Genomic DNA, 25,084 nt, shown 5'->3' with positions numbered 1-25,084 from the left:
GCACAGCAGTGTCTGGAGATATGGGTTGGTTATTTTGCGGTAGTAATCTTGAATCAACGCAACTAAATAATCTCAACAGAATTGCGAGTAGGGTTGTATGCCTGCGTTGCACGTGACACCACGTGATCAACTGTGCTGGAGAATATTTGTCAGTTTTCCTCAACACTTGAACTTGATCAATTCAGTCATGGCACAATATGATCTCAGAATGCTATATAAAAAAAGAGCCAACCATATGTACTGTGTACTCTGTACATGTACTCGTACGCATACTTGCACAGCAGATTAACCAGCCACCATGGCTCTCACCCCTGCAGCTTATGCGGCGCATGCTGCTAGTCAGGCCAGACTCAGCTGCGGGTTTTCCGACGAATTGAGGAATGGCCGATCTCATTGATTTCATTTGCTCTGTTTGCCGACTAATGTTTCTAATTATTCTTCAGCCTCATCTCCATTTCTCTCGGTCTCTCCCGAACTGATTTCACTAATATGCGTTGACAGCCCGTTGACAGTCGGCGCATTGCCCAGTTTCTGTTTTTTTTTCTCACTTTGTCTGAGTTCTTTACGGAGTATTTCTCTTATCTGACATATCAGTCGCAGGATGTAAATGCCTGTGAAAATGCGCGACTCAGATCCTCCCGCCGAATCCACTGATCTAGGGGATATCTCGCAGGCATATCAAAATGGGACCCGCGAAATCGACTATTCTGGTGCGGATTATGCCCATTCAGAGGATGAAGATAATCCTCTAGTCCAGCAAGAGCAGCGTTCACCCTCTTCACCACCACCGGCACCAGTCCCGCGATCGCGAACACGATCGGTGCGATTCGCAGCGCCAGAACCTACCGAGACCCCTCCGGACGATTCGCAAAATGCGAGACCAAAAAAATCGCTGCTGCAGCGGCTGGCCTCCGTAAAACGCCCGAAACCCGATATTCGCGCGACCATCGACCCCCGGAGAGATCGATACTCGGTGCTCGAACTAGATGAAGTGCATGATGTACCCCCGGAGGAGATGCCGGGCGTGGATATTTCGTTTTTCGAGGGATTTCAGGGACAATATCAGAATGAAGCTTTGTTGAAGGATGAGAATAAGGGCCATGCTCATAAAAACTCGAATGAGTCTGTCACTGAGCCTTCGGGCAAGCTGAGTCTCGAGATACACCCCGCGCTGCGATCGAAGAGCATTAGACAGCAGGGGCAGGATCTGGCGAACAAGACAAATGCAATTGTTTCGGTTGATCAGCGCACTGCAACGGTTGACTTGAGTGTGCTCGAGGGTCTGGGGACGCCGTCGGAGTCGGATTCGCCACATCTTGGAAAGAAGACTGCGACGAACCTCAGCTACTTTTATCCTCGCGATCCAGAGCAGCCGAACTGGAGGCCGCTCTCCATGAGGAGCGCTTATATCATCATCCTGGCGGTCGTGTCGCTTGTCTTGGCCGGTGTGCAGGAATATCTCTCTCAAAAGTCCGGTATCTTGGAGAAGGAGGGCAGCGGCTTGATTCCGTATAACAATGTAGCCGAAATTCCTGTGTCACAATTCTTTGCCTGGAAATACCTTCCTACGCTTGTGACCGTCGCATATGGTGTGCTGTGGCAGGTTACTGATTACGAGGTCAAGCGTTTGGAGCCGTATTACCAGCTGTCGCAGCCGGCCGGGAATACTGCAGAAAAGAGTCTAGCCCTTGACTATGTGACTATGTGGTCGTACTTTGTCCCGTTCAAAGCTGGAAAGTACCGACACTGGACGGTGTTGGTTTCTGCTATCGGGACAATCCTGGCTACAACCGCTGTGCCGTCTCTGCAGAGTCCTAGCATCAAGCCAGCCGGAAACCCTGCGTGCGGTCCTGGGAATGACATGCCAAAGCCTGGTGATGATAAGCCATGCGATGCTGACTATAAGTACTTCCTTCGCGTTGAACCGGTCTGGTCGCGGTTGGTCACGTCGTGCCTGATTCTTGTTGCTGTCCTCGCGATCGTGCTTCTAGTTCAACTACGTCGCAAGTCAGGTCTTCTTAGTGACCCGCTCGGGGTCGCTGGTGTCGCAGCCATGGCGAACAGATCGCATATCCTGGCAGAATTCCAAGGCATGGACGAGTCGCTGCATGATGACATCCACAAGCAACTCCAACACCGCCGATACATCCTATACAAATCCACCATCTGGCAGGGCGAATATACAGGCACAGACCAGAGCACAGCCACAGAGAGACCGCTTAAACCACCAAACCCGCAACCCATCATCCTCCGCCCCGTCTGGCTAATGGCGTTCATCATCTTCATGATCATCTGCCTCCCCTTTGTCCCAGCAATCACCTACGACCCCCGACTAAACCACGTCATCCGCAACATCCCCTGGCTCCCTGTGCTAGTAGCAACCCTCATCAAACAACTCTGGGCCACGTTGGAATTCAACGTGAAAATGATGGAACCCTTCCACACCCTCACTAAAGGGAACGCCCGCCCCGAACAAACCCTCACCTTGGACTACCAAGGCACACCCTACGCCGTCATCCTCTTCAAGTCGCTGCGCAACCGCCACTGGCTCGTCGCGCTAGTCGGCTTGGGCTCTATCCTCTCCGACCTCCTAACAATTACCTTCTCCTCGCTCGCCGTGAAGACAGAGACGCGACACTCCTTCTACTCCTCCTCTATCTTATCCATGGCAATCGTGGTCTTCATGATCTTCTCCGCAATCCTAATATTCATCCGCCGTCGCCGGCCATTCATGCCCCGCCAACCGTCTACAATCGCCTCCATCCTCGCGTTCATTCACCAATCGCGCATGTTGGAGGATTTCACAGGGACGGAACTATACAATAACCGAGAAATGACGGAGATGCTGGTCAGCAAGGGTAAACGGTACGGACTGGGATGGTTCAGAGGAAGAGACGGGAGAATGCATTGTGCGGTTGATGAGGAGCCGATGGTGAGTCGGTTTGTTTGGGGAGTTAGTTACCGGAGGGCGAGGGCGCCTTGGGAGGAGGATGTCTAGCCACCGTAGTTGCTGTACTAGCTGCATGGAGCGGTGGATAGGACGGTTAGGGTATTGTATGATAAGCCGGTTATGCCATTAGTGCTAACTGTTAACTAATATTAGGTGATGACTCGTACGTCACAACCTTAACTTAATCGTAAAGCATGTTTTACTCGATTTTCAATAGGTTACTAGTTTTTGGTGTAACATCTCAATCTCGATCGATCTTGATCTCCAACACGTCATGTTGAAGTTGAGCTTCAATTACCACAACATTCGATAACCACATAATCCTGTTTTCTAGCATTTTCATACAATATAAAAATGATCACCAGTTCAATGAAACCAACCTCAACAATAAATCTTTTCTCCCAATTAAAATCACCCAACTACGAAACAACCAACAAAATGCCCCAATACCGCAACGGCCAAGCTGTGCACTACAAGCCTGTCGGAGGTACATCCCCTCCCATTTCTAATTTTAACCTGGATAGTAGCTAACACGCGCAGGCCCCGACTCCCGTACCTCTGAAAGCATTGGCACCATCCAATCCATCCTCACCGAGCCCGGTAACCAGGCTGGTCGGAACGTCGACGCTAGCGAGGAGGAACCGAGATATGAAGTATGCCCCTCTCCATGTCTGGGTGAGGGAATGTGGCTGATGGATGTGTGCAGATCGAGAACCAGAACACGGGGAAGACAACTACTGTTTATGAGAGAAATATCCTCGGTGGTGCTTAAGTTATAGTACTGTATGTTCATTGGGATGAGGTTATAATTGGCGTCTGTTGGGCTGTCATGGACGAATGGTATGAATATAGGATATAAGGTCTTTCGTTGTATGATGGTAATGTTTTCAGTGTAGTATATGACACGGAAATATGATGGTGTATAGCACTCATACATAGTTGCTTGCCTGAGCCAAACCCAATCCTTCTTACATGAAGTTCATTTGCAAAATAGAACAAGAATAAGATATATAGACCTAACTAACCGCTAATAAGATAGATCAACCCAACCTCCCTTCCATGAAACACCTTGCATGATAAGGACAAAACGAAACAAAAGAGACGGGATTAAAAGAATGTATTTATCAAGAACAAATATTGACAGATATTAGGAAAGAGAAGGGAAGGACAGGAAGGTAAAATATTATCCCTCAGAATCGTTATAGCGTTACGTTGCAAACCCGGACAATAGCCAACTAGCACAGTAGAAAGCAAAGGCAAATGACAGTATCTTCTGAGCGTCGCCAAAGAAGCAACATTATTATCAGGATTGAATCTCATTCAGAGTCACTGCTGTGAATATATTCATCCTCAAAACCAGTGGTAACAAACTCAAGCATCGAATCCGGCGGAGACGGACTATCTCTGCCGCTGGTATCAGCAGAAGATGATTCAGGAGCAGCATAAGCATCGACCTTCTCCTCCCATTTAGGCACACGCTGGGCCCGTGAAACTTTATCTGGTGCAGGAGGCTGGCAATGCACCTCAATTCCCGCCCTCTTTATCAACTCTCCGAACATTCCCTCAACCTCCCTCGCCGAAGGCCTCCCAGCAGGATCCCTGCTTAGCATTCCTCGAGAAACCTTCAACATCCCCAGAACTCCGACCCCGAAGACCGCGAAGTCGGATTTGCGCTTCTTCTCCGCATCTTTCTCTAGCAGGGATACCCATGAGAATACTTGTTCTGCGTTCCTATCGAGATGGAAAGATGAATCCGCGATGCCGCCACCACGCCCCGCGGTGCGGTTTTTAGCGCCGCGATGGTGCGTGAAAGAGGAGAGTTTGCGTTTGCAGAGGACTGTGAGGATGTCGAGGGTTATAGCGGCGAGAGAGAAGATATCTGAGGCGGTTGCTGTGGCTGTGGCTGCATGCCAAGTTTTAATTATTGTGTGGTTGTTGGTATTATTTAGGGATTGGTCTGTGGTGGTTGTTGTGGTGATTGTGGAGAGAGGACGGGTGGAGGCGCCGGAGGAAGAGGATGATGAGGCGATGGAGGGGGTATAGAAGATTGGTCTTTGTCTGATAGATGGGAGAATTCGTTTGTGGGAGTTGGTGTTATTGTTGCTGCCGTCGCTGGAGGCAGAGGAGGTCGATGATGTTGAGAGGGCAAAGGAGAATCGGGCCCGGGGTGAAGTAATTCGGATGGCGGTGTCTTGGGATCCCACTGAGTCGGATCTGGCGGTTGTGGTGTCAGGCTTAGGTGGAGCCCTAATTTTGGGGAGGTTTAGTGTTGCGGATTTTGTGGATGGCCTGCGTGCTGTGCGGCCGCCGGATGGGAGGAGGAGGGATTGATGGGGTTGAGTATCTTGGACTGCAGCGGAGCGTTGCCAGCGTTCTGGTGCACCATATTGGTATGCCTCGACGTCGTCGACTTTTAGTGGGGGGAGGAGGGTGTCCAATTCTTCGAATTGACCGAGGAAAATGCGGAAGCCAGCGTCGATGAGGATGTTTGACGGCCGGATGCCACGGTGTGGATGGCCATGCGCATGTAGCCATGCCAGGCCATTGGCTAGACAATGCGGCCAGTTGACGAGGGTATGGCGACGACGGGCTTTTTCAAGGCGTTTGAAGCTAGGTGGTGGGTCTGTGAGGAAGGATAGGAGCGTGCGTTCATAGTGTCCGTTGAAAAGGATACAGACGGTTTTGTCGATCGCGCTATAGTATGATGCATAGGTGGAGAAGACATGGTCATGAGCCAGTCGTCTCAGCGAGCGAATCTCCTCCAATACCTCTTCCTCTTCGAAGAAATGCGGCGCGGCCCCAATTGTGACTTGCGTGCGGAGGTAAACTCGACAGATGGCACCAGCCAGTATGACCTTTTCTACGCCCTCCTTGGCTAACGTGCTGTCTGTCCGCTGTACCTCAATGGGTACACCTTCGTTTGCTGTGAACTTGACATATTCACCTTCCGCAATCCCCCGCACGGTAAAGCGCCATTGAGCATGGAAGAACTTCGCATCTAGGGCCGGGTTATTACCGTCCGGAGAGAGGTGAAGCAGGTCAATGCTATGCGCGGCAAATGGCAAGTCGACATCATCCACAGAAGCATCGACGAGAGCAAATATCCGTTCCGGGATACCAATATCGGCGAGTATAAGAAACAATCGTCCAGCTTTAGTGACAATCCAGTCGAGATAAGACTCATTGGTCAAACCCTCGCCCCAGGGCAGCGGGGTGACTAGATGGGGCAAACAGCTGGGAGGTAACTGGCTGACAATGTATTCGGGGGTCAGGGTGGCTTGGACGCGATCAGGAGGCCACCAGAGGGAAGTGGTGGAGGACATGATGCAGGCATGGCGAGTCGACGGGGAATGGCGTAGTGGGAGTATAAGAGCCGGAGCAGGACGATATCTGGTGGCTTGCAGAGGCTGTTAGCAAATGATATATCTCGGCACCTGTCAAGCTGACTTGACTTACAGGAAGGAATTGCGCTTATCGAGTCGGCAAGGGATTGGGCATATTTATTGGTTGCCTTGCTTGATATAGGACTGATATACAAGAACTGATAGAGTCAAGAGGGAAAAAGAGAGGACAGAAGATGAGGGGAGGGAGGAACAGACAACGTGACTTAATCATGCAAATCCTTCTTTCCTATTCTTCTCTGCCTTCCTCCACTCCAGTCCCCATATCCCCAGCAGTTCTTTTTCTCTCCGTGTCCAGAACGACATCAAAGATACGAACGAGTCTACCCCAAAAGCCAATAATATGCCATGCGCCTATCTTTGAGATAGACGATCCTGATAAGACCTGTCAGCCGGAAGATGACAACTAACGACGATGTGATTGATACTCTTTTTATGTACACAACTATGCCCATGGCTAATCAGAGTTTACATGATTTCAATTCCTTTCCATGGGAAACTCCTCCCGCACTGCCTCGGCTCTTCATACAGCTTGTCAAGGTACTTCCTCACTTCCCAGCGTCATAGCCATCCCGGGCTACGTCAAAATGCAAAAGACAAGGATGTCTGCTCTAGCGTGAACTTTCAATGCGCTGTCATAAAATTGGGCCTCCTCGGAATGCCGCGGAGAAAGCCGTGGGCGAAGATACAATGCGCATGACGGGAAAGCGCCGGTTTCCATGAACTTGGATGCTCTCCGCATCGGACTGCCATATGCGGTTACAATCGAGACTTCAATGGTTTTTGAGGCTCGAGAATGGGGGTGCTTTCATGTAAGCGGCTCATTTGCGCGTCATACAGTGGCTCGGATGTGACAGTGGCCTGGATTTTGCGCCCAAAATATTCAATCTCAACGGTCTCGCCCTCGACCACAGTTCCGGGTAGCCAAGCATAGGCAATTGGCTTGCGGATTGTAAAGCCAAACGCTGCATTGGTGACATACCCAGCAGCCTGGTTGTTATAGTACACAGGCTCCTTTCCAAGGACCATGGAATGACCGTCATTGATGGTGAGGCACTGCAGGCGTCGAATGGGCTTTTTACTGCGTCTTTCGAGGGCAGCTTTACCGACATAATCCTCTTTTTTATCCGCAATAGCGAAACTCACACCGGCTTCGAATGGGTCGTGTTCAGTGGTTATATCGGTGCCGAAAGTGCGATACCCTTTCTCCAGCCTCAATGCATTGAAAGCACTGCGACCCGCTGCAGTAAGGCCATGCGGCTTTCCTACGTGAAAAATAGCATCCCATAGTCGTTGACCATATTCAGCACTTGTCTGGATCTCCCAGCCAAATTCCCCGACGTAGGACTTGCGCAGTGCTGTAACCGGGATACCGGCGATGGTTGCCTTCTTCACATGCATGTAGGGAAGGGCATTGTTGGAGAAGTCGTCTGTGGTGATTGCCTTGATAACGTCAAAGGAGCGAGGCCCCCAGAGGCCGATGCAACAGGTGCTGCCGGTGATGTCGCGGACTTGGGTCCATTGGCTTGGAGAGCGTTGGGACTGGTGGCGTGCTTCGCGGGAAAGATAAACCAGATCAGTAGCAGAGTTTGCGCCGATTTGAAATAGGTCTGTGTCAAGCCGAGATGCGAAGATGTCGCTGCGAATGCGGCCGTCTTTGTTCAGGAGGAGGGTGTAGGTAATACTTCCTGGTCTCACCGTGACATCGCCCGTGCTTAACCGTTGGAGCAGACTGACAGCCCCAGGACCGAACACCTCGAACCGATGGAACGTGGTCATGTCATATATAGCAACCGCATTGCGCGTCTTCCATGTCTCTACTGCAGCGATGGGCGAGTAGAACCGCGCAGACCATGCATCTCGCTCGACGGGCTTCCACTCATTCGGAAGGCTCTTGAGCAGTTCTGCATTTGCCTCGTACCACGACGGTTGCTCCCAGCCTCCAACCTCCCGGAAGAATGCACCAAGCTCCCGTTGTCGGGTGTGGAAGGGACTGAGACGGAGGTTACGTGGCGATTCTCTTGGTTGTAGGGGGTGTAAGATGTCGTATATCTCAACGAAGTTCTGCTGCGATGTTTCATCGACATACTCCCGGCTCAGTTGGATTTCTTCAAAGCGGGATAATTCGCATTCTGCGACGTCGATTTGGGATGCACCTATGGTCAGTATTTCCGCTATGGCCCTTGCAACGCCCGCAGAGTGGGTCACCCACACGGCTTCGGCGACATAGAAACCATCCAGACTAGGCGCTTGCCCGATAAGCGGTCCGCCATCTGGCGTAAATGAGAAGATACCATTAAACCCATCAGCAACTTCGGTCTCGCGCAGCGCCGGCAAGAGCTCTTGAGAAGCCTTCCACGCAGGCTCAAAATCCTCAGCCGTAAACTTCAGCCGCGAAGGCATGTTCTGCTCATCAACGTGCTTTGGCGTTAAGCCCAAATCCGCCGCGCGAACCGGCATCGGACGGTGCCCGTAGTACCCAATGCCGTACTGCTCGCCGTGCTCGCGGTAGTAGAGGTCCTGGTCTTGGTGGCGGAGGATAGGGAGGATTGCATTGCGGCCGTTGGGGAGGGTGTTGATTTCTCTGTTCGCAAGTGCTGGAACAGTGGTTGTCTTTGCATACTGATGTGCCAGTGGGAGTAACGGGATCGAGACACCGGCCATGGCGCCTACCTCGACGCCCCAGAAACCAGCGCAGGAGATGACGATGTCCGCGGGGATGGTGCCGTTGGGTGTTGTCACGCCTGTGACATGGCTGTTTGTCTGTTCGATACCAGTGACAGGCGTTAACTCCAGGTATTTAACACCGGCTTGACGAGTTCGTTCGATAAGTAACTGCGTCGCGCGAGCAGCAAGTGCCAGACCATCATTGGGCGTGTGCAAGCCTCCCAACACAGCCTCCTTATTCAAATACGGATACATCTCAACACACTCCTCCGCACTCAAAAGCCTTGCTTTAATCCCCCACGACTTCGCATACCCATACTTCCTTTTCAACTCCTCAACCCGTTCTAGCGTCGTAGCAATCTCCAGCCCACCAACATCATTAAAGCAATTCTGACCATCCATCTCAATCGAGCTCAGTTTTTGAACCGTATATTGTGCAAGCTGTGTCATTGTTTTCGAGCCATTGGTCTGAAAAACTAGCCCGGGCGCATGCGAGGTCGAGCCGCCGGGGAGGTTGAGGGGTCCTTGTTCGATGACGGTGATGTCGTTCCATCCGCGTGAGATGAGTTCGTCCGCGAGGTTTGTGCCGACGATGCCGGCGCCGATTATGACTGTCTTTGGTGACATGGTTGTGTTTTCATGGATGAAGGAGGAATTGTAGTTGGAAGTATGTGTGGATGGGGTTGGTAGTATCGTTATTTGTAGTTGTCATTTGATATTCTTGGCGAATCATCTATCATTATACTATGCCAATGGTGATAGATTTACGAGGGCAGTGGGGACGGATGGGTATACCGTGCACGGAAATGGGGTCTTTTTTACCTGAATGGGTTATACAGCGCGGTACGGTTACCCCGCATGGGCTGGATGTACTACTACTGCATGGAGGGGTCTCGGGCTGCCGATGTAACATGTCTCTGCCGATAGACAACTTAGAATGAGGTAGGTTGTCATGTTTATTGAGTAAAGTCCTTAGTGTTGTGCGGTATCGTGGCTATCTTGCTATCGCGATCTTATTAGGGTTGAGAGAGCCGTATACGTCACCTCACTATGCCAAAGCGCTCTCAAGATATTTCAAATATGTTATTGTTGCCATCTTCGTAATATCTCTGTAGCTTCTCGAGGTCTGCTGTCGGTTTATCATGGGACCTCGTAATTCTGTTCTGTATAGATATTTCAAACGATCCTCCTTGAGATTAAAGCTACTGAAGAAATGTTCATGACTCAAGATGTAAGAAAATTCCATTGGTCGTTATATTGATTTGTTTGCCTGCAAACAAACCAAGAAATCTAGTAATAGTTAAAGTATAAAACACCTAATAAACAAGACTACCACTAGCCGGCGCACCCTTTCCAGCCGAGCAACACCCCTCCATACCACACCCCTCCACAGCAACATCTCTCTGCTGCCTCTTTCCAGTAAAGTCCAATTCCCTACAGAACTCCTCATCCTCCTTACTCACCCCCGCAGCCGCCGTCTCCGGCAACCTCTGCCTAGCAGGCCAAATCTCCTTCCCGTCTTTCTCTTCCTTCTCACGATGCTCAGTAACGATCCCCTGTACTGCTGTCTGAAAGTACGAAGGCTCCTTCTCCATCTCGGGGCGAAGTTCGCCGTTGTTGAGGTCCTTTTGCGTGTTTATGCAGAGGTCCTTGTCTTCAGACATGATGCGTTTGTATACTTGGTTGATGACGCCGAAGTCTTCGGTCGAGGAGGACTTGTTGCGGTAGACTTCATATTTCATGGCGCAGCTTGTGGGAGAGGTGGGAACGAAGCGTTGCATGAAGAAGAAGTGGGGTCTGCGTAGTTAGCATAAGATCATAAACAGATTGAGTTAAGGGGAGGGGGAGAACTCACGACGCAGTCATGCTCGCATTGGGGAAGTAGTATGTGCTAGCAATCTTCAACCCCTGCTCAATCTGCTCCGGCTTCGCACTCGAATCCGCCAGCGATGGGACATCTAGCTGCGATGTCTGGCATTGATAACGCTCACTGTAGTTATCCGCCAGGATCTTCCAGTTATATTCTCCTTCCATCTCCCACGTATGATCAAACTCGTAGTCCGCAAAATCAAAGTCCTTGAACCGCGGCTGCAGATCAACATCCTTGAAGTCATCTTCCCAGGCAGTCTCAGGCTTCTCGCCCGCATCCATGTTCACCCATATAAACCCATTTTTGTCCACGTGCACGTGGATTGGGAGGAGCCCGTTCTTGGACTTGTCAAAGCCATCGATGTCTTGGTAGCCCGGAGCTTTGGCGAGCTTGCCGTTAAGACCGTAGGACCAGCCGTGGTACTGGCAGGCGAAGATTCGGGATGTGCCGGATTCCTCGGTGACGACGGGGAAGGCGCGGTGGCGGCAGACGTTGTGGAAGGCATTGATATTGCCCTGGCGGTCTTTGACAAGGACGAATGGATAACCGGCGATCTTGTACTGTATCCAATCGCCTGTGTTGGGGAGGCGCAGGACGTGGGTGGTCAGTAGCCACTTGCGGGAGAAGATGGCGCGGCGCTCGAGCTCATAGAGCTCCTGGGAAGTGTACCAGGAGACAGGGAGCGATCTGGCAGGAGTCTCCTTGTCTGTGGGCGTGGCACCAGACGAGGCAACTGGTCCAAGACCGAAGTAGTTCTTCCAGAGGGACATTGTGAGGGTTCAACAGTTGAAGATTGTATGCTTTAGAAGCTGAGATCAGTGATTGATTATTTTGAATTTCAGCGAGCGGGCTGGACCTTGATATAGTCGTCTTTGGACCAGGATATCCCAACTGGTATAGAATACAAGGAGGGTTTCTCCCGACCCCGTGATCGGGTGTCCGCCCGTAATCTGATAACAGTTCCATCACCGGCCAATAGAAACGGGCCTTGCCGATGGTTCTACATGATTCTATGCCGTTTTGGGAACATTTGATTGCTCCGCAGGATTTGGTTGAAGGGGAGAGCATTTACCGAGAATGATTAAGATTTCCTTAGAGCGCGGGTGGAGGGGTCAAAGTGGGTATAGGGACTCTGAATCCAAATTTGGCAAATAATCGCTTCAAAGGTCGTTAAATACTATCGCTAGTATTTTAGGAAGATATCAAAAAATTCCATGCATATGTACAGGGGCTCAAACTAGAACGTATACGCGGTCCAAATCTAGAGTATCGTAGCACAACTCTAGTAATCATTCCCTGTCGATCCAAAGACATGCACTCCCGTTTCAAGCACCTCAATCTCGTCGCCAACCTCTACATACAACCCCTCTCCCTGCTCCTCAGCTTCCCTAAAGTCCCGATCCTCCGGTACACAATGCATCCCCAAATACCCCAGCGCCGCTTTATTTCCAGTTTCGATAGTCCGATACTCCACCAGCGTCGTGCTTGGCTGTGGTTTACCCTTTTTCTTTCCTGGGGGCGGCATATCTGCGTCAAACCTGCCCGTGTCTGGGTTGACATTTGGCATTGTGCATCGTGATGTGCGGCAGACTACGGATAATGCCGGTGCTACATCAGCCCGTGGTTCTGTGTTGCCAGATTTCGGCAAGATGCGGTAGCGTTTCCATGATTCTTCTGCGTATGCAGGAGCACCAGTGACCCAGAGGTTCGCGCGGAAGCGAAGCGCGTTAAGCGGTTGGTTCTCCTTGGGCAGGAGAGTGGATACAGCGTGCACCGAAGATAAGCTGTTGATATTGACTGGTTGCTGGTCCGTGTAGCCATGCACAGCTGGCGAACCGATGTAGTCAAGTGGCGCGAGATTTAAATCCGTACGGAGGAGAGATTCGGGTGTACACCTCAGCAGCGTGAAGGGTTGTTTCTCCGGAATTTCCAGAAATCTCTTTAGCTTAGGCAACGCTACTGCCACAGAAGGAATCTGGCCCATGTCAAGACCGTTCGTGTCTCGGCGGTGGATATTAAACGTCTTCGGTTTCAACTCGCCCACAGGTTGAAGAGGTACAACGATAGATACCTCCGGCGTCGCAAAGAAATCCCCCGTATGCAAGAACATTTCCAGCCGTTTGGTCCAGTCTGGGACATCTGGATCTCGAAACCTCAACACTACACACCCAGCCGCTTTCACCAGCACATCAGACGAATCACTTCCCTCGTGCGGAAGCCACAATTCCGTCTCAATCAGCGCCATACCCGGCTTAGTCCTCTGGCTGATAAACCGCCATTTACCGTCTGTCTCCGCTGCAATCGCAAAACATCTATCATACATGAAACCAGTCTTGGTAAGTAAGGCCCGATTCAGCTCGATGGGCCCGCATGATTTGACTGGGTGGATGTAGATTGATTTTATGCGGATTGGGCCATTGGTCGGAATGTCTTCTGGTATGGCATATTTGGGACTATATTGGTCGGTCATGTTGCTGTTACCGGTTGATAGGCCGAATCTGCGCAGGTTTCGGAGTGACCTGCGTGTTTTAGAGGTGTTTCCATTTTGGACGATAGCCGCGAAGCCCAGGCTTAGCAGGAGTGCGGCGGTAATGCCAAAATAGAGAACCGTAGCGGCATTCAGACCTTGAAGACTTTGTACAAGTTGGAGGAGCATTATCAAAGCTTTTGGAAAGAGTCGTCGAAACGAGAGTGCGATGTTCCAATATGCGCCGGTTGCAGCTCGGCAAATCCTTCGGAATCGCTATCTCGCTGACTAATCGTGTCTCCATCTGGAGGCACTTCAGACATTTTGACTTTGAAGTGTTGATGATGGTCAGGGCTAAGCGGTTATTGAGGAATTCCTTCTTTTCTTGGTTGAGCATTGGGTTTGGTATCAGAGTGACTTGATTTATAGATTCTCGTTATCTCAACACACGGACGCGGGGAAGCCCACAGCGGACTACAACCATACAAACCATACACTATCTACGTATCGGTAAACCCAAAAAAACATAATTTCACCAAAATAGAACAAATGCTGCACAACCACTCAACATCTGTACCGGAACCGCTCACGTGAGCGGATGCGGGGAGATGACAGCCCTAACCCGGCCCGGCTGAGCCGTTCTGGACGGTTCGGTGGCCACCCGGGACCCAAGAGCTTTCCACCCCTGCTACCAAAAATTACTGCTGGATGTATAGTTTGTGCATGAATAGCTGCGCGAACAAGTCATGTGCACGGAACCCGGGATGTTGAATATTATGGGCCCGGATGCATGATAGATATTGATTACTATTCTAGGTAATGTTTTCCAGGTAAGGTACAGGTAGGACCAGACAACGGTGTTGGAGAAGCCGGGTCTGCTTTTAATGTGGCAATTTACTAGCTTGGGCCGATGCTCTGATTTGACAATTAGCTGCTTTCTTGCACATTCAACTGGAGTACCCCGGCAGAGTCGGTAAAGATTCAAGGGACGGAAGGATTCGAGCACGTTGTAGATCTATAAAGCCTGTCCGCCCAAAAGTAACATATCCCAATGGTCAATCCCCCATAATTCCTTTACAATGGCCGGCGACAAGAATCAAAAAATCGTCATCGTCGGCGCCGGCATCTTCGGCCTCGGCAGCGCCCTCACCCTCAAACAACAAGGCTACCAAAATGTCACCGTCCTTGACCGCGCCCTCCCCCCCGTCCCCGACGGCTCCTCCAACGACATCTCCCGCGTAATCCGCTTCGACTACGGCGATGAAGTCTACGCCCGCATGGCCAAGGAAGCCTACGATCTCTGGCTCACCCCGACATTCAAAGAAGCTTTCCACCAGACGCCCTGTCTGTGGGTTACGCAGAAGGAGTCCCCAGGTCAGCCCGTGCAGGAGATGGCGGAGAAGTATAGTCGCAAGACGAGGGATGTGTTGACGAAGATGGGAGAGCCGTGGCATAGTGTGCCGTCGGCGGAGCAGGCGAAGAGGGAGTTTCCCGGGTTCACAGGAAATTTGGGGTCTCCTGGTTTCGATGCGTTTTGCAATACGAGTGCTGGGTGGGCGGATGCGGGGTTGGCGACGCAGAGGCTCGCGGCGAGGTGTGTTAATGCTGGTGTTTCGTTTATCACAGGACCGAATGGGAATGTCACCGATTTCGAGAAGAGGTCGGATGGGTCTATCAAGGCTGTCCGCACGAGCGGCGGGAACAGTCTCGCGGCTGACATGTTTATCGTTGCGACGGGTGCTTGGTCAGCGAGTCTCATTCCTTCGTGGAATACCATGCTCGCGGCCGCGCAGATCGTTGGCTACATGCGTCTTACCCCGGAGGAAATGGTCAAGCTCAAGGACCTTCCTATCTACTTTAACCTGTCTACCGGATTCTTCTGCTTCCCGCCTCACGATGGCACCGGATTTCTGAAAGTCGCATGCCATGGCTACGGTTATACGCAGTCTGGTGAAAACAACATCTCCGCGCCTCCGAACGCCCCGCCCTCTGCTAGGGCCAACTTCATTCCTGAGGATGGTATCAAGCGACTCCATGCCGGTATGAGGGATATCTTCCCGGATTTGGAGCCACGAGGCTTTGAGAAGGTGGGATTGTGTTGGTACAATGACACGCCATCCGGCGATTTCATCATGGACTATCACCCGGACCACAAGAATCTGTTTATTGCGACTGGTGGAAGTGGACAGTAAGCATACCCCTCCCTCTTATTATCTGATTTGTGGCTAACTGATGCCTGCAGTGCATTCAAATTCCTGCCAAACATCGGAAAGTACATCGTTGGATGCTTCGACAAGAGCCTCCCGCAGGACTTGCTGGAGAAGTGGAAGTTTCCAACCGAGTTTAAGAATCAGTTGCAGGATGATATCTTCCGGGGAGATGGAAGCCGTGGTGGTCCGGAGAGAAGGGAACTGAGCCCTCAGGAACGGGATACTTTTAATACTGCGCTGAAGGCTACTTCGTCGCGGCAAAGTAAGATCTAGAATTTTAGAAGATGGGATTGGCTTCCTTTTTATTAATATGTACTTTATGAGAACGAGATCATGCGACTTTTGTACCTAATACTATGCACAATCCACAAGTCTATAGATTCCCCAAATCCCACCACGTAAACAACCCGTCCATACTATTCTCCAGCTCCTGTCGATTCAACCCATCCACATCCCCAAACTGACTCGGATCAGTCCACAACCACGGCGTATTCAGCATAAGATTATCATTCGGCACGACCAATCTCTCTCCCCCGAGGTCAATGTCTGGAGAGGATGGTGCCGGAGTCGTTATTGTTGCTGTCATGCTTCGCACCCTTGGTGGCATATGTGCCGCTTGTCCCCCATCTGCGGTATTTACGGTGACTTCTGGAGACATGGCAACGATGATTTCTAGTGTTGATGAGCTTTGTGCGGAGCTTTCGCGTGTAATTGTAGGTGCGAGGGATGGATGGAGAAGGCCGGTTGTAGATGGCTCTTGCGACTCGGGCATGCAGTTCGCTCGTAGGATATCCCACATTAGACTAACGCTGAGATAAATCCGGGAAGGTGTCCAGTCATAGTCGACGTTCTCGGATCCAAATGCCATATGTATTATTTTTTCCAACGTTTGGTCCTATAATGTTCAGTATGAATGTCTTTCTTATCGGCATGGGTGCACTCACTAATGCCCGACAAGCAGGCGAAAACTCCACAAACCCTTCCAGAAACCTCCGACACTTAGCTAGATCTGTCTTCGACTTAAACTTCAATCTCGGATCCGCAGCCCGACAATAATAGAGATGCACCGTAGCAGCAACAGCTGCTGCATGTCCAAAAAAAGCCTCCGTAAGTCTCATCTCCTTCTCCGTCACCATATCAATGATCCTCACAATCCAAGTAGCGTGCAGCAGCGCCAACTCACTCGACCTTCTCCAAAAGGCGTTTGGAATCGCCAGGTTGGGATTATGCTGTGACGCAACGATGTAGAGAAACGGGTGGTTGAGCATGGTAAGGATGCAATGGTACGTGAATTGTAGTTTCAGCCAGGGACCCCAGTAGCTTTTATTGAGACGGACTTCGGATGCTGTGCGCTCGTAGAATTTGACAGAGTCGTAGCGATGGTTCTGAGAAAGCTTGTTCTCAGCGGAGGTTAGATCGGAGAGGATCATTGTGTACATTGAGTCGTGGCGCCAGGGCTCTTTGAGGTTGTTCTGGGCGCAGTCGGAGACGTATGTTCGCACTCTGCTCCAGACCCAGCCGAAGTGAGAGGATAGACTCCATATGTCGATTTCGGGGTCGGAGCAACTCATGGTCTCGTCGCCTTCTGTCTTGTCTGGGACACAGCAGGGGCACAATGGCTCGGCGGAGAGTCTTAAGAGCCGATTTTGGTGGCCATATGATCTTTCTAGCGATAGAAGACTCCAGAAGACTCTTTTCTTTCGTTGAGTTAGAGGACTCTTAGTTGGGGCAGCGGCTTCGACATCAATCATAGCGGTAAGACATAGCTGGAACGCAAACCCCAGGTGAAACTGGCCGAGAGACACGTTTCCATCCATGAAGAGCGAATATGTGAGCAGACACAGACTTTCTATGGTCTCCAGGTCCACGGTACCACTTGCGACACGGAGCATAATCAATGTCCTTGCCGTGTTGCTGTAAAACTGAGCCTGGTTGTGGTCGTGGGCGTAGAAACGAGACGTCAGCGTCAGGATACTATAGACAAGCTCTTTTGGCAGAAAACCCATTTCCTCAAGGTCTTCGTAGTTGAAACACCAGATAGGCTGTCGATGACAGTACTGAAAGTAAAGGTCTACTGTTTTGGCGACGGTGGGAGATGAGATATGCAGACTTGAGTCTTCGGGACCTTCGAACCCAAGCTCCGGAGTAAGCAGACTATTGAGGACATAGTTCGACTCGCTGGGAAGTGAGTTTGATGACGACTTTGCGGGAGATGGGTCTTCATCGCACGGTCTTGAGTTGTCAGGATCCTCATTCGGATAGTTGAATCTAGCGAGATACCTACTTAGACCCTTTCATGATAAAATCAACCTTTTCTTCCAGCGACGCCAGTCGGTCCTCCTTCAAAACGATCAGCACACGTTTCCCGTTCCACTTTCGAAGAGAGTCCTACCGATTGGTGCGATGCTCTCCGAGCAGATGTATAGAGACATGTCTGATTGAGACGAGCACAACTCGAACAGACTGGTCGTTCTGCTGGACACCTGGTTTTCTTTCTCCTATGCCAGTTGTCAGACTTATGCAATATAAGCAAGCGGACAGAAATGCATACCGACAATTAAGACAAGCTTCATACGATCGCAATCGCCCACGCGAGCCGTCTCGCGGCATCGTAGTCGAATACTAAATACTCAGTATCCAAAATGCCATTGTCTACGAACTGGTAAAGATCATTATCGCTGATATTGAGGTAAAAATGCACGCTGCTGTCATACTAAACAGCCTTGTACTTTCCAAGAAACCCCGCGTGGTGATGTTTCTCAAACGGGTTAAAACTTCCCGGAAACATGACATCTGCCATAGACGGCTATCCTCCGGTATCAAACATGTTCCATGGTTACTGGGTGCGCCCCATGGGGTATACCCTAGTTTCTAGTGAGACCGATGTTCAGTGATGCCGAAATAGAAGTAGAAGAATATGGACAATCTAAACTATACACATGCAATCCGCAATGCTATGTTCTAATATCATAAAAATCATGAAAACCTCCGTAACCGCCTCAAGCGACTCAAACTCTGATTCCTCCGTAGACCCTCATCCTCCTCACTCGCCGTACCTGAATCCCCCTGCTCCTGCTCCCGGCGCTTCAACGCTTTCCGGAAATGCACCCGTTCATCTTCTTGTTGTTTCGCGCGGAGATGTACAAAGTCCTCGTGTGCTTCTTTTTCTTCATGCAGCTTTTCGATCTGCATTTTCATGTATGTGTTAACACGTTTCCATACAGCATACAGAATGATGTACAAAGTAACCAAGTATGTAGTAGTAAGGGATAGGAACATACATGCTTCAACCAAACCTCCTGCTCCGAGCTCCACGCCTTCTGACATCGCGCCAACTGCTGCTGCGCAGCCTGTAAGCGTCTCTCCTGCTCTAGTGTCCATCGACACCGTCCCGGCACCATCTTATTATTATTATTATCCAGCCTCCAGCTGATTATCCGCACGCGCTTATTCGGCGACGTCGCATACTCGTCATCATCGTCGACGTCGACATCTGAGGGATCCGAGCCTTCGTCTTCAGAGATGTGAATCGCATCGTCGGAGTCTGAATCGTCCGAATAAGAGGAGGTATCATCATCCGTGACAACGGCGGGGGATTTCTCTTTCCACATGGACCGATTCGGTCGACGATTTGTGAACGAGAAGCTGAAGATGTGCTTGACTCTGTTTCCGACGCGCATTTTTGGTGACTGCCTGGAATTTCTTGGTTGGTCTTGGTTGGTTCTAGTAAAAGCTTGGTCGGTCTTGGAAGAAGGGGTGGATGGATAGGGACCGGTTTATATAAGTACATGTATCACGAGCCTCGCTTTTTGTCTTACACGAACGCGACCGAAAAACGTGGGACATTGGCGTTTCAGCGCTTCTACTTTTACTACCTACTGGTACATACGTAGGTACGTACGTACTCCATTCTCCGTGTGTATACGTGGTTAGTTCCGGGGGGGATCCCCCTCCCCTCCCTTGGTCTATGGATCTCCCAGGCTAATGCCTGCAGCGCGTGGATAATCCCCGCCGACAGGGTCTTAGTTTCTTTAGTCTTAGTTCCTAGTATGTACATGTACTCTGTGCTCCGTATTGTATGGAGTAAGTATGTAGTCTAGTTGGGCAATCATTAGGTTGTCGCGCCGGGTCCAACACGAATCGAGACTTATGCAGGCTCGATGGGCGGGAAAACGTGGCGATCAATTTGATCACTGGCATTGTCAGGTATGTTATGTACTTGGCAGGTATAATAGGGTTCTGGCTTATTTGCAGGTATATTTGCATGGCTGGAAGCCATCGGAAAGTTGGACATGTGTCTATGTCGCGATGTCGCGATGTAATGCTCAATGACATAGGACAAGACCAGAAATCAAGATATATACAGCAATAACTCCAGTGCTAACCTGTAAAAGATAAAGAGGCCAAGAATAAGAAATGCATCCCAATCCCACGCCAACAACTGTACATGTACAAAAAGAGATAACAGAAAGATCAAAAAGTCGTCCAACCTGTAAGAAAGCCTGAATATGTGATATTCCCCCCCCAAAGAAAATAAATGAAAACACCAAGCATGCGCCATTTCCAATAGTCTTCGACCGGCGCGCCGCTAAATATCGAAAAGGAAAGCAATTATGGACCAATCCGGCCAACTCAAACGGCGAAACGGCGGCGCCACGTCGGTCAATGGCCAAAAGTAGAGCTCACATGTCGCCTCCGCTTATTTTTGCTTTTCTTTCGGCTCTGATCTTCTCGCCAATAATCACACTGATCAGTCGTCGGTGTAAGTCTGCCTCCGTCCAGCCGATCTGGCCCGTCCCGCCGCTATCTAGGTCGCCGGTGGCCAGTTCCTGTACAAACTGGTCAATCACCGCAAACTGCCCTTCGGTAACGGGCACGCCATGTCGTCCGTCAGACGTCCAAATCCAGTCGCCGATAATCTGGTCGCGTCCGGGCGCCGGATAGTAAGTAAACCGTTCTGGGAACTGAGTGGCCAGCCGATACAGACGTCGGAGGATAATATAGTGTTCGTTGCTGAAATGCCCAGATATCGCCAGCGGTCGGGATCGCACCGGGCTCTCCTCTCCCAGAGCGGAAAATGCGCGGTCGGGTTGTTGGGCGGCGCGTGACTCGGGGGAGCTCTGCGGTTCTTCATACTGTCTCCACTCGGTGAATCGTCGAGAACTTCTGAACGTCCGCTCTATTTCATCTTGTTCATCCACGTCTGCCCCGTCGGCTCCATGGGGATGCGCGTTCGCATCCTCCGCGGAGCCATCGTCGCTCACTGGGTCATCATCTGAGTCCTCATATTCTTCACTCACGCGACTTGGTCGCGCAGGAGACCTGCTGATTGGTGCTTTCAGCCACCCAGGGGTCAATGAGGCCAGTCTTTGGAACCAGGTCGATCCCTGAACATCGGGATTTGCGGGATTGGCAGGTCGCGGATGTTGTGGAGTCATTTCCACATTTCCGACAATAAACCGTTCTTCGGCTACGGCGGCATCTGAATATTCAAAGTCTTCCTCCTCTTGGTCCCGCCGCCTATCATGTTGCATCCTCTCATGCTCGATTCTGGTGGTAGGATCAACCTGGAACGCATCGTCGTCCGAGTGCTTCAGAGGACTAGACACGAGTCCCAATTCCGATAGAGGCTGCTCTTGGCCATGTACCCCATTCTCGCCGTATCGCGGGGAAAACTGGGGTGCCGCCCGCTGCGAAGGCCGTGCACTGCCCGTGCTCAGCGGGCTGCTTCTCCCGTAATAATAGCGAGAATGATTCGGAGTGTTGGATGCACCAAGCAACATCGACAGGTCGACCTCTTGCTCGCGTAATTGTCGCACTCGCGATTGGCCTCCCAGGTAGGGTACCTTTTCCCGCTGATGAGTCCAAGGAGCCGGGGAAAATGCGCCGTATTCGCTTGGGGCAGCTGATCGATCATCCTTCAATGGGCTAGACTCTTGTCTGTAGCGAGCATCATCTTCATCGCGACGTATGGAGGATTGACGCATGGAGCCTTGATGCATGGAAGATTGATGCGATATTTGGCTATGCTCCTGTGCTTCTTGCTGCCAAATGTCTGAGTATCCGTCGTCGTCTTCTTGCTCTCGCGCATATTGCTCTTCCTCCTCTTCCGGTTGTTGCATATGCGGCTGCTGCGGGTATAGTTCCTCCCCTTCGTATTCTTCTTGTTCCTCTACCTGTGCATCTTCCTGTTCCTCTCCTACCTTGTTTGCCTCGTATTCCTCGTCTGGGTGACCTGCTTCATCCTCCGGCAGGTTGCCTTCTGAGCCTGGCTCCAATTCTGGCCCTTGGTTGAAATCTGACCCAGAATCCGAGTCCGGCCCGCCAACGTCAAAACCAGGATAGGCCCTACTACGCTCAGGACTCCGCGACGCCTCATCATCGCTATTAATAACAATGACCTGACTCGAATTGGCTTTGTCAATCTCGCGACTGATGGACTCTCTCTCTTGTTGCCATTCAGCCATTCGCCGTCTCATCGCAGTTTCTGGCCCTGGTGTATCCTGGACCGATCTTTGACCTTGTTGGCGCGGGGTTTCTGAGGTATCTTCCTCTTCTTCCTCTGGCCTCTCGTCTTCATATTGGTCTTGGTCGTAGGTATCATGCGCGGCGGCATTTCTAGAAGCTTCTTCTTGTTCGGCCCTTTCCCTTTCGATCTCTGCTTGTATTTTCTTCTTGGCGATTTCCTGGCCAAGGCCTAGACCAGCTCGTAGTTGTTGTTGGGTATCATAGTCAAAATCACTGAACACGCTCTCCAGACGCTTTTTGGGTTCCTCAATCGCAATTTTTCTATCTGGTCGTTCCTCTACCTCCGGGTTTTGCCTGAAGGCACCTTCAAGTACCATGCCAGCTCGCACAATTTTGGCCAGCCGGGAGATTGGTCTGAGCCGGTTGTCAGCCGGAGTCGGCGCAGTGGGTTCGGCCGGAGGAGACGGGGGCGCACGTTGTTCAAAAGCCTCGTCATGTGTCGCAGGGTGCCCTGGCCTCCGTCGATGAGCAGGTGAACGGGATTGTCGTTTTGGCGGAGAACGAGATTGGCGTTTTCGCGGGGGTTCATTGATAGGTTCTGGGTTCGATGATGCATTCGCGTGAGCATTCTCGTTATGATCACTGCCCATAGAGGATGCTTTGCGCTTTGTTTTCTCTCTTCCGATTGATTCACGCTGAAGGAAAGGTCTGAGAGGCCCCTTGATGCGGTCCGAGTTTGTGCTGATTCCATGCTGCTTGGCTGATGGCAAAGTATCCAACGACACCATGCTGAACCCTTCGCTCTCTACGATCGAATCGTATTCCCGGTGTTCGTCCGTAGGGTCACGATGCTCGTCTGCTGGGTCACCATAATCGTCCGATGGATGATCCGTGGCCTCGCCTTGGGTATCATGAGGGTCGCTACTTGGTACCTCTTCGTCCAGATTGTCTTGTTCATGATTCTCTTCATCAACTAGTGATGAAGATGTAGGCGTAGGATAAAGGCGTGGTGGTGGTCGAGGTGTACGGCCGGCATTTACTGTGTTTGCTGGGGAAGAATTAAGTGGTTCTTGAATTGATCCTTGGCGAATGGAAGATGGCATCTTAGACGGTGTCGAGTGTAGCTTCCCATCATCGTCATCGCGGTCTATGGCACCGACATCCGGCGTCTCGTACGCAGGCTCAGCAAAGGTCACTCGAGGAGAACTCCGATTCCAATCCGTTGGATCAGGTCGCATTGTCTCGTCTTCTTCCTGGAAGTCGTAGGCGGGCAACGGGGCATCCGGTAGCTCATCGTCTTCGGAATCGCCATCTGCGCCGAGATTCAAAGGACTGTATCGTTCTTGGTGGAGTTCAGAATCTGGATTTGGTTGCTCTTCCACTCCCAGGTTTAGCGGACTGTGTCGTTCTCGTCTAGAGTCGGGCGACGTAGTCGGTTGCTCAAAATTCAACGGGCTAGATCGTTGCTCAAATTCGGGTCCTGGAGTTGGCTGGTCCTCCGACTCAAGGTTAAACGGATCGTATCGCTGTTGATCGGGTACGGAAGCCGGAGTCGGTTGCTCCTCCTCACCGAAATTCAGCTGACTAGATCGCTGTCGTCCAGGCACGGGCACCGGAGTTGGTTGCTCAAGGTTCAAAGGGCTAGATTGTTCGGGCAGAGCCGGCGTTGGTTGCTCTTCCACATGCCGCTCAACCGGCACAGGCGTACCTTTGCGCGGTCGCCCTCGTGGTCTGCTTTGCCCATTGGCGCCCTTGGCACCTGGTGTATGTCCGGGACTTGCTTGGGTCGGTGTCGCATCGGGTAGTGCTTGAATCTCCGTCTTCCTCGGTCGGCCTCTGCGTCGTCGGGGGGTTGGCTCCGGTTGGTCGCGCTCATCCTTCAGGGGCACCTTGGTCGTCATAGTAGTCGAGGGATATAACACCCTGCGCGTAGGGCTTTTTTGGTTATTCCCCTCATTTTCTTCATCTTGCGTCGCCTCCAGCGTCACTCGAATTCTCCACGGATTGCCACTCTCACCCTGATCTTTTTCCGGAGACAAGGACATGGGCTGTCCTCCGGCCAATTTCGCAAGCGCAGGAGTAGCTGGTAGCAAGACATCGTCGAACCGGATGGAATGCGCACTTTTCGACGGGCTGAGACTCGTGCGCTGACGCTTGCCCTTCACAGAGCCTGGGGTCTGCAGGAACTTGAAATTGGGGGCCGGAGACATAGACATGAAGTGTTGCCGACCGCCGGGAGGTTTCGTCGGAGAGGAAAGTAGGTATTCGGAGTCGCCAGCAGGTCCAAGAATGTCCGAAGAAGAGCTAGAGCTGCGAGAGGACATGTCGGAATCCAAGGCGGGTCATCGGCGACTGCGGTCGCGTCCAGATAGAAAGGGTGGTATCGCTAATCAAAAAAAGAGGCCAAAATCGTTCATTGTCGAGACACCAAAATCCATCCAAAGCAGGTCATATCCATCTATCAAAAACGCCAACAACGGTCGCAATCACCAAAACACGTCTCCCGATCGGGCAGTCGAGGAGGGGACGCGTTGGTTAGGTAAGCGGTGGATCAACCTTATTCCGTAGTACGGCAGACGGGAGACCGACGAGTGCAGTTCTATGCGCCTCAAGTCAGTCAAGAACAGCCCTTGGCCTGCATAAACTGCCTCAAAGATATGTTGCGTTGACAGGCTCTTGATTATGGCAGCTACTATTATCTTGTGCTATTTCAAGAGGAAGGAAGAACGAACAACCAAGCAAGAGATCGACGCCCCCCGCAATTTCCGCATCTGGCTAGCGTCCGGATTAGTGTCAATGCCTTATATACAAGGCGCTAATATGGCATGCTCCCCGGAATTCACCAACCATCGGCATTGCAGCAGCGCTGGTGTGGTCCATATATCCAGTACGGGAAAGAACCGGTTGAGTAAAGCAACTGCAACTGCTCAGGTACTCCATTCACGATCAGGGACTCTCCCCGCGTCACTCCTGCATCGACAAAGTTCCCCTGTCAGCTTCGGGAAATAACCACAAACCAACCGCTCCTTCCTATAGAAGCTTCCTTTATCC

General features: G+C 51.2%; 10 protein-coding genes across 10 annotated transcripts; 3 read left to right on the top strand and 7 right to left on the bottom strand.

The window, feature by feature from the left end:
• Nucleotides 1–607: 607 nt before the first annotated feature.
• On the top strand, nucleotides 608–2,998 carry ACHE_20204A (DUF3433 domain-containing protein; the record flags this gene model as incomplete). The annotated part of the gene is made up of 1 exon (XM_043284481.1): nucleotides 608–2,998. One exon carries the CDS (start codon nucleotides 608–610, stop codon nucleotides 2,996–2,998), a length of 2,391 nt encoding a protein of 796 aa, XP_043133268.1.
• Nucleotides 2,999–3,388: 390 nt separating this feature from the next.
• On the top strand, nucleotides 3,389–3,722 carry ACHE_20203A (DUF2945 domain-containing protein; the record flags this gene model as incomplete). The annotated part of the gene is made up of 3 exons (XM_043284480.1): nucleotides 3,389–3,437; nucleotides 3,491–3,603; nucleotides 3,657–3,722. 3 exons carry the CDS (start codon nucleotides 3,389–3,391, stop codon nucleotides 3,720–3,722), a joined length of 228 nt encoding a protein of 75 aa, XP_043133267.1.
• Nucleotides 3,723–4,266: 544 nt separating this feature from the next.
• On the bottom strand, nucleotides 4,267–6,273 carry ACHE_20202S (protein kinase domain-containing protein; the record flags this gene model as incomplete). The annotated part of the gene is made up of 1 exon (XM_043284479.1): nucleotides 4,267–6,273. One exon carries the CDS (start codon nucleotides 6,271–6,273, stop codon nucleotides 4,267–4,269), a length of 2,007 nt encoding a protein of 668 aa, XP_043133266.1.
• An 837-nt stretch (nucleotides 6,274–7,110) lies between these two features.
• On the bottom strand, nucleotides 7,111–9,645 carry ACHE_20201S (GcvT family protein; the record flags this gene model as incomplete). The annotated part of the gene is made up of 1 exon (XM_043284478.1): nucleotides 7,111–9,645. The coding sequence occupies one exon, from the start codon at nucleotides 9,643–9,645 to the stop codon at nucleotides 7,111–7,113; it is 2,535 nt and encodes an 844-aa protein (XP_043133265.1).
• A 689-nt stretch (nucleotides 9,646–10,334) lies between these two features.
• On the bottom strand, nucleotides 10,335–11,658 carry ACHE_20200S (aromatic ring-hydroxylating oxygenase subunit alpha; the record flags this gene model as incomplete). The annotated part of the gene is made up of 2 exons (XM_043284477.1): nucleotides 10,335–10,815; nucleotides 10,874–11,658. 2 exons carry the CDS (start codon nucleotides 11,656–11,658, stop codon nucleotides 10,335–10,337), a joined length of 1,266 nt encoding a protein of 421 aa, XP_043133264.1.
• A 512-nt stretch (nucleotides 11,659–12,170) lies between these two features.
• On the bottom strand, nucleotides 12,171–13,544 carry ACHE_20199S (MOSC domain-containing protein; the record flags this gene model as incomplete). Its single annotated transcript, XM_043284476.1, has 1 exon — nucleotides 12,171–13,544. One exon carries the CDS (start codon nucleotides 13,542–13,544, stop codon nucleotides 12,171–12,173), a length of 1,374 nt encoding a protein of 457 aa, XP_043133263.1.
• Nucleotides 13,545–14,434: 890 nt separating this feature from the next.
• Nucleotides 14,435–15,838, top strand: ACHE_20198A (NAD(P)/FAD-dependent oxidoreductase; the record flags this gene model as incomplete). Its single annotated transcript, XM_043284474.1, has 2 exons — nucleotides 14,435–15,543; nucleotides 15,598–15,838. 2 exons carry the CDS (start codon nucleotides 14,435–14,437, stop codon nucleotides 15,836–15,838), a joined length of 1,350 nt encoding a protein of 449 aa, XP_043133262.1.
• Nucleotides 15,839–15,938: 100 nt separating this feature from the next.
• On the bottom strand, nucleotides 15,939–18,175 carry ACHE_20197S (putative C6 transcription factor; the record flags this gene model as incomplete). Its single annotated transcript, XM_043284473.1, has 5 exons — nucleotides 15,939–16,460; nucleotides 16,510–17,797; nucleotides 17,850–17,905; nucleotides 17,958–18,063; nucleotides 18,117–18,175. The coding sequence occupies 5 exons, from the start codon at nucleotides 18,173–18,175 to the stop codon at nucleotides 15,939–15,941; spliced, it is 2,031 nt and encodes a 676-aa protein (XP_043133261.1).
• A 366-nt stretch (nucleotides 18,176–18,541) lies between these two features.
• Nucleotides 18,542–19,245, bottom strand: ACHE_20196S (uncharacterized protein; the record flags this gene model as incomplete). The annotated part of the gene is made up of 2 exons (XM_043284472.1): nucleotides 18,542–18,751; nucleotides 18,847–19,245. 2 exons carry the CDS (start codon nucleotides 19,243–19,245, stop codon nucleotides 18,542–18,544), a joined length of 609 nt encoding a protein of 202 aa, XP_043133260.1.
• A 1,002-nt stretch (nucleotides 19,246–20,247) lies between these two features.
• ACHE_20195S (putative AT DNA binding protein) lies at nucleotides 20,248–24,357 on the bottom strand (the record flags this gene model as incomplete). Its single annotated transcript, XM_043284471.1, has 1 exon — nucleotides 20,248–24,357. The coding sequence occupies one exon, from the start codon at nucleotides 24,355–24,357 to the stop codon at nucleotides 20,248–20,250; it is 4,110 nt and encodes a 1,369-aa protein (XP_043133259.1).
• Between the last annotated feature and the right edge of the window lie 727 nt (nucleotides 24,358–25,084).

The sequence above is a fragment of the Aspergillus chevalieri genome, chromosome 2, assembly GCF_016861735.1.
Source record: "Aspergillus chevalieri M1 DNA, chromosome 2, nearly complete sequence".
NCBI lineage: Eukaryota > Fungi > Ascomycota > Eurotiomycetes > Eurotiales > Aspergillaceae > Aspergillus > Aspergillus chevalieri.
Note: the sequence above shows the minus strand (reverse complement) of the source record. Positions and strands in the feature narration are given on the sequence as shown.